At 46.0% G+C, this 7,603-nt stretch overlaps 1 protein-coding gene across 1 annotated transcript in view; it reads right to left on the reverse strand.

Moving 5' to 3' along the window:
* KIAA1751 (KIAA1751 ortholog) overlaps window positions 1-7,603 on the reverse strand; it is a 146,614-nt gene that overhangs the window by 55,878 nt on the left and 83,133 nt on the right. Inside the window, exons 10-12 of the mRNA XM_006871776.1 lie at window positions 2,962-3,123; window positions 2,255-2,428; window positions 1,322-1,440 (exon numbers count right to left, since the gene is read on the reverse strand). Coding sequence (XP_006871838.1) covers window positions 1,322-1,440; window positions 2,255-2,428; window positions 2,962-3,123 — 455 coding nt within the window. The remainder of the gene's footprint in view (window positions 1-1,321; window positions 1,441-2,254; window positions 2,429-2,961; window positions 3,124-7,603) is intronic.

Genomic DNA, 7,603 nt, shown 5'->3' on the forward strand with positions numbered 1-7,603 from the left:
GGTGGCATAGCCCTCAGAATCACAGCAACTCAAACCACCACAGCACGACAGACAGACGAGTGGACAATTTGATGAACTTAACCTCAATTTATGGATCTACGAGCTCAAAATACCAACAGAGAGGGAAGGAGTCTTCACATCAAGGACCAAGCCTATACCCTCAGTACAGAGGGTTGATAGGGACGGGCAATTTAAGACATTGGCCACCTAAAATGGGGGATGGGCTATAAAGGAACAAAGTGGCTGGCTTACAAGTTTTCAAGAGGGAGTTTAGTTTGAGAGTGAGCGGGAGAAGGCAGAATCCCCACTGAATAGTTTTTATCTTGTCTAGATAGGTCTGGTGAAAAGAGGTGGAGCTGGGATTCTTTTGATTCAATAGTGAGTCATTGTTATCATGACAAATTGTGATGATCACACCCATAAAGGTAGAAGTTGTGTGACAAAAAGCGGGGAGTAATTAATCTTACATTCCAAGAACAGAGGACCCTAGGACCATCAAGGGAGAATAGCATGAGTGAAATGTGGGACCCTATCAGAGAAGCAGCGACACCAGGGATGGAAGCAGAGGCGATGGCATAGAGAGAGAGAGAAACTGAGGACTCTAGACTCGTGGAAAGAGAAAGGCTGTGTGCTGGTGGGCAGGGGGCAGGTCTGCAAAATGTGCCCTTTGTTTGTTTGAATGATTGTATATTCCTACGTGGTTTTGTGTACATTAAAAAAAAAAAAAGAGGGAATAGAAGCAAATACTGTTAACCAGTATAGCATGGAGGGGATTGTAATCATTGCAATGAAACAAAGATGTGATTGGCTGAGTGCAAAACTGAAGTTCTGCCATGTGGATTATCACTTAATTCACAATAAAAGCTTTAAAAAACAAAACAAAACAAAAGCCCAAACTTGAGTTGTTCTCAGATGATTTCAATGCAAGATGGAAGAACAACCTCTTCAAAACCTTCAAGAAAATCCGATGGGAAACTATCATTCAAGTATAAATATCCCAGATTAAAAAGTTCTAAACATGAAGGAACTCTTGATTACCATTGCCAAGTTCCCTTCTTGAGAGAATTCAGCTACGGATGGACTCCATCCTACTTGCAGAGATAAAATACAGCCAAAGGTCTGGCTTTGAGCATTGGATATATTTAAGAGTCAAACTGAGGTTAAAACGGAGGTATGGTTGGGTGATAGAATACAATTGCTTTAACTCATGACAATGCAGAAATGGTATTGAAAAAGGCACTATTTTAAATGGGAATGCACGGTGTGAAAAATGCCGCTGACAATGCCCTCACCCCTCCAGAGCTTGAGCCCATCCTCTTACTCAATGTGGATGAAATCTCTGAGGTGTTCCTCCACACCCACTAGCTTGCAGTAGTTAATTGTGTAGGTGGCATTGATCAACGTAATCTTTTTCTTGTACATTTTGCCAATATCAAAGTCCTAGAAATAGCAGAGGAAGAATGTTAGAGAGAAGTTACGGCTGAAGCAGTTAAGCAGCTTTTCTGTAGGACAACCCTCTCCTCATGTGTGGGAAGATGTGTGTGTTTGACACAGCAGCAGTGAGGCGGGTCTCAATAACACTGAGTGAGCAGTCAGTGGTCCTAAAGCCAGGTGGACCATGTCAACTTTCCCAAGGGAAGGCTTTCCTCTGAATTACGAAGAGCTTCCGAGCCTTCCCTGGCATGCACGAAGAGCAGGGCAAGGAGGTGGCCTGTTTGGCAAGAGCCCTCATCACCCTCTGCAGGAGTAAGATCTACAGGGACCAAGGAGGGAGTCAGTGCTGAGAAAAGGGAAAGTTGTACAAATATAGGCTCTTGACTCCTTTCAATGGACCAGGGAATAAGTAAAACCCAGGGACTGGGTAAAATCTGGGGAACCCACTAGACTACAGTTTTCTACAATCTTGAATAAACACAACCAGGTGAACATGACCTTCTTAACCTCTCTCATCTGCCACTCTGCATCTGCCCAAATCCATCATCTCTGGGCTCACCGTGTGTGTAACCAACAAGAGTCTGCCATGTCCCCCAGAAGCTCAGCAAGGAACTAAGAGGGTGAGCAGTTTCCCGAGGGTATTGACGTGGACGTTCCCTGACTGAGTGTGTTCTTTGTGAGGTTGTCTTGGGTCCCTTTGACGAGACCACCCCTCTCACACTCAGCCTTCCTCTGGATGACAGATGACACCCCAGAAGCCCCCCACCACCTGAGGAAGGACTCCATCACTGCCAGCACTGCTCTGTTTTTAAGGGCTTACCTTGAAGTGGATGAGCTTGGGCTTGCTGTTGAAGGGGCAGCCTTTGAACTCACGCCCAGATACCACCTGCTTGTGCACCATCCCACTCCGCAGCCGCTCCATGGTGTGGGCCAGGATATCCTTTTCCATCTTGGTCTTGCCAATGGGCTTCCTCTCCGCGTCTTCTTTGGGTACCTGGTTCACAGATACGGACAGAGGTCTAGCTCGCTGACTGCAGGCTCTGTGAGACCACAAAGGCCAGCTTGGAGGTGGCAACACCAGCCAGATGTAAAACCAAAGACCTCCAGATGCCGGTGGAGCATGAAAGAGGGCATCATCCTATCAAGACCCTTGAGGAACCCCCACCTCAATTTCTGGTCCACAACCATGGCAGAAGAAAAGGAAAAGGAGAGGGAATTAAGAACAGAGATGTCCAGGATTTGGGCAGATTTCTAAGAAATAGTGGCAAGGAAGGGACTTCTCTTGTTTTTAAAATCAAGCCAAAAGAAGCTTCCAGAAAATTCTACAGAAAGCACCATATCCTCATAGCCCTGTCAGCACAGCTGGGGAGAACACGTGGCTGGGCAGTGGCTTGTCTGGAGGGAGTGACAGATGTGGACGTGCCATGGCTACTGGGTGTGAGTCAGGCTCTGGTTGGTCTGCGGGACAGGAAAGATCATGGGAGATGGAGAGCCAGTGAGAAGTCACTTCCTGGAGAGGGCTGTCACCTGGTAGGGCTTGTAGTCCTCGTTCCAGAGCCCCAAGATTTCCGGCTGTGCGAGTGTTTCCTCTTCCGGGTTGGTAATGGCCCCAGGGTCACTCTGCATGGAATCACTGGAGATGACTTGCAGTAGCTGGGGGACTTCAGGGTGCACTGAGGACTCAACATCCTACAAGCAAGGGTAGAGACACCTGAGGCTCTTGGGACAGTCAGGGAGCTCCCACAGACTCTAAGCCTTCTCAGGATCAGGTTGTCCTGGTGGTTGGCTAGCATGACAGGACAGCACTGCCCATTCTGAAAGGACCCTGTGCTCTTTGATACTGAACTAAGACACATTCATCACAGATGACGCAGAGACAGGCTGGAGGAAGAAAGTACAAGTCGTCTTGAGTGTGTAGGGTGTGCTGGGCACTGGGCTTCCAGTCCCTTTTTATTCTTTACACAAAACACAATGAGAGGTCGACATGCCCTGTTCTTTAATGGTTTCCTTTAAAATGAGAAAGAAAAATATTTATGCATCATTAAATATTTCTTACAATGCCCACAGGAGCCCATAACATATTCCATCTTGGTCTGCAGAATGCTGTAGTTTACAGTATGTTGTGGTGGTCAGCACTGTCTCTAATCTTCACCCATAGGAGCCCAGCCCTGAGGGAACCCATTGCACAGGTTAACCCCATGGGCAGCTGTGATGCCTCCCTTAGACTACCTCCTCAACCTGGGCTGCTCCCCTAGAAGTTGCCTGGGAATAGCGGGGCGGCTGGTCAGGTGGATGGACAGGGAAGCTTGTATGTGTCCGTTGAGCTGAAGGTGCAGGAGAGACACTGAGGGCAGTGGGGAGGGTTCCAGGCCAAGGAAGAACAGGTCAGGGTCGTGGAAGGTGCAGGCGTGGCTCAAGCAAGGGTGTAGGGAGAGAGGAAAGCACCCTCTGCGGGGCCCTAGGGGACAAGGTGATGGAGCCCAGGATGCCCTTTGCCAGCAGCTGTTTGCTGGAACCTGTGACTTTCAGGTTTGGCTGCTCCTTTAGGAGCAGAAGCAAAATGACCAGCTTAGCAGGTCTGAGATCTGCAAGGGGACTGAGAGATGCTCTGCAACTGATGACAATGGGCACAGAGCAAGGCTGTGGTACCAAGGAAGAAAGGAAGAAGGGGAAGCAAAGATGAAGAAAGGAGAGAGGGAGAGAGGGAGAGGAAGGAGAAGGGCGGGGCTGGGGGCAGGAAGGAGGAAGGATAGGTGTTGACTGAGCTCACAACACTGCCCCCACAAGCTGACCCTAGTCCCCTGCTACTAGAGTCAGGAAAGATGATGAGGGTCGAATGTGTTGGGAGGATGCTGTGGCCAGTACCAGACTAGGAAGATGCTGAGTCCCCACGGGATGCCATGCCTATGCACAGCCATGTGTGGGAGAGTGGTCTGTGGACAGCCCTGAACTGGCAACAGAAGGGCTCAGCTCCAGGTGGACTCTGCTTTGTCAGGAGTGGCTGATACTGCTGTGGTGCAGCTGTGGCCTCTGTCCTGTGACCCTCAGAGGGGACTGGGGGGGGGGGGGGGGCGGGGAGGGGGAGGGGAAGGCACTTTGCAGGTGGAAAGTTCAGTTGAGTGGATCCCTGGTGAGAATGTTGTTGTTGTTGTTGTTAGGTGTTATCGAGTTGGTTCAGACTTATAATGACCTTATGTACAACAGAATGAAACACTGCCAGGTCCTGTGCCAACCTCACAACTATTGTTGTGCTTAAGTCCACTGCTGCTGCCAGTTCATCTCGTTGTAGCTTGTCTTGGGTTGGGTTCTGTAGAGAAGCAAAACCAGTGAAACTTACATATGTATATATAAAGAGAAAAGCTCCATCTCAGCCCAAACAAGGCAGACTGTGGAGCAGGCAATCAATTGCTTATATGCATGTTCAGGTTGAAGTTGAAGAAAAAGAAAACAAGTCCATAAGATCCAAAATACAGATGTCAGAAGGGACTCTGAAGCTGGGTCTCCAAATTAGAGATGCTAAACCAAATAGAAGAAATGAGAAAGTTAAAGAGATGAATAGAAAATTTCAAGGACCGTTAAAGGAGACAAAGTCAAGTTTCATAATTAAGTGTGCAAAGACCTGGAATTGGAAAACCAAAGGGAAGAACATGCTCAGCATTTCTCAAGGTGAAAGAACTGAAGAAAAATTCAAGCCTCGGGCTACAACCGAAGGATTCTATGGGTAAGACATTGAATGATGCAGGAAGCATCAAGTCAAGATGGAAGGAATATACAGAGAGACACTCTACCAAAAAGAATTGGTCGGTGTTCAGGCATTTAAAAAGGCCGTATATGACGCTGAATGGTTTAAAATCAGGAAATGTGTGTGCCAGGGGTGTAGTCTTTCACCATACTTATTCAACCTGCAAAATGAGTAAATCCTCCAAGAAGCTGGATTATATTAAGAATGTAACATCAGGATTGGAGGAAGACTCATGAACAACCTATGATATGAAGATTGTTGAAAGTGAATCTTGCTTGTTCAAAGTGAAGAGGACTTAAAATACTGATGAAAATCAAAGATCACAGCCTTCAGTATGGGTTGCACCTCAATGTAAAGAAAATAAAACCCTCACAACTGGATCAATAAATAGCATCATGATAAATGGAGAAAAGACTGAAGTTGTCAACTATTTCATTTTGCTTGGATCCACAATCAGCACTCATGGAAGCAGCAGTCAAGAACACAAGACGTATTGCATTAGGCAAATGTGCTGTACAAGACTTTTAAGTGTTCAAGAGTAAAGATGTCAATTTGAGGTCTAACTCGTGCCTGACCCAAGTAGGCTCATATGCATGTGAAAGTTGGACAATGAATAAGGAAGGCCATAGAATTGATACATTTGAGTTATGGTGTTGAAGAAGACTATTAAAAGTACGGCGCCTGCCAGAAGAACAAAGAAATTTGTGTTAGATGAAGTCTAGCCAGAATACTCCTTAGAAGCCAGGATGGTGACATCTGGTCTCTCATACTTCGGACATGTTATCAGGAAGGATCGATCAGTCCCTGGAGAAGGACATCATGCTTGGTAAAGTGTAGGGTCAGAGGAAAAGAAAAAGACCCAGTGAGGTAGACTGGCATATAGGCAGTAGCAACGGGCTCAAGCGTAACAACTGTGAGGATGGTGCAGAACTGGGCAGTGTTTCGTTTTGTTGTGTACAAGGTCGCTATGAGTTGGAGCTGACTCAATGGCACCTAACAACAACAACAACATAAGGAGCAAATTTATGTCAAGGAAATTGCTCACAGAGTTATAGAGCTGGGAGAACACCAAGTCCAGATCAGATGAACCAAGATTGGCAGTCCAGACAGCAGGCAGGTAGGTCTGTCCTTCCATCCATCCATCAGGCCAGTGTAGCAGTTAACAGGGCAGGCTGCTAAGGACTCCCAGGATTCGCAGGTAATAGAGCAGGTCACTGGTTCAAGACCAAAGAACTGGAGGTCGGAGGATGAGCCAGATGCAAGATCCAGACCCAGCAGAGAGCAAGCAAGCTTTGCCTGAATGTCTAATATACGAATATATTGAAAACAGGTCACAACCCTGAGGAACCATGCTTTCAATTGATTGGCTGTTCATAGCAGACCTCAGAATAGAGTTAATTACATTATATTGTTGTTGTTATGTGCCGTGGAGTCGATTCCGACTCATAGTGACCGTATACAGGGTTTCCGAGGCTGTAAATCTTTATGGGAACAGAACGCCTCATCTTTCTCCGGAACAGCTGGTAGTTTCGAACTGCTGGCCCTGAGGTTCGCAGCCTGATTTGTAACCACTACGCTATATTAGCTCTCATCTTAACTACCAAACCACTGAGAATCTTGGCCCAGTAAAGTTGATACAAAATCTTAACTATCACAGTAGTCTTCCTCTTTTTTGTTGACCCTCTACCTTACTAAGCATTATGTTCTTCTCCAAGGTCCCTCCTGACCATATGTCTGAAGGATGCAGCATTCTGATTGTATTTCTTCCAACACAGATATGTTTTGTTTGTTCTTCTGAAGGTGGTTGTGGTGGTGTGCCACCGAGTCAGTTCCGATTCAAAGCAACCCTGGATAGATAGGATTTATAGGTTGTAAATCTTTCTCCTGCGGAACGACTGGTAGGTTCCACAGCCCAGTTTATATCCCACGACATTACCAGAGCTCCTTGTTCTTCTGATTGCTATTGTTTCTTGTTAAGTGCCGTTGAGTTGGTTCCAACTCATAGTGACCCTATCTAGGGTTTCCAAGGAGTGGCTGGTGAGTTTGAATTGCTAACCTTGTGGTTCAAACTGAACTTAAGATTGAGTACTTATCCTATGTTCTTCTGGTAGCACGTGATAATTTTAATATTCTACTCCAAGACCATAAATCAAATGCATCAATTCTCATATAGTTTTCCTTATTCACTGTCCAAGTTTCATAAGCACATGAGGCTGTTGAAAAGATCATGGCTTAGGCCCTTAAGCTGACAATTTTTTTTTTTTCATTTAACTACTTAGCTTTATAAGCTCCATTCTTTTTTTGTTTTTCTTTTCTTAAATGTTTTATTGTGAATTATGTGATAGTTTACATGGGAGAACATTAATTTTACATTCATTCTATCGTATATCGTCTCATTGCCATGGTTACAATCCCCTCCATGCATCA

The sequence above is a fragment of the Chrysochloris asiatica genome, unplaced genomic scaffold (genome assembly GCF_000296735.1).
Source record: "Chrysochloris asiatica unplaced genomic scaffold, ChrAsi1.0 scaffold00173, whole genome shotgun sequence".
In the NCBI taxonomy this organism is placed as follows: domain Eukaryota; kingdom Metazoa; phylum Chordata; class Mammalia; order Afrosoricida; family Chrysochloridae; genus Chrysochloris; species Chrysochloris asiatica.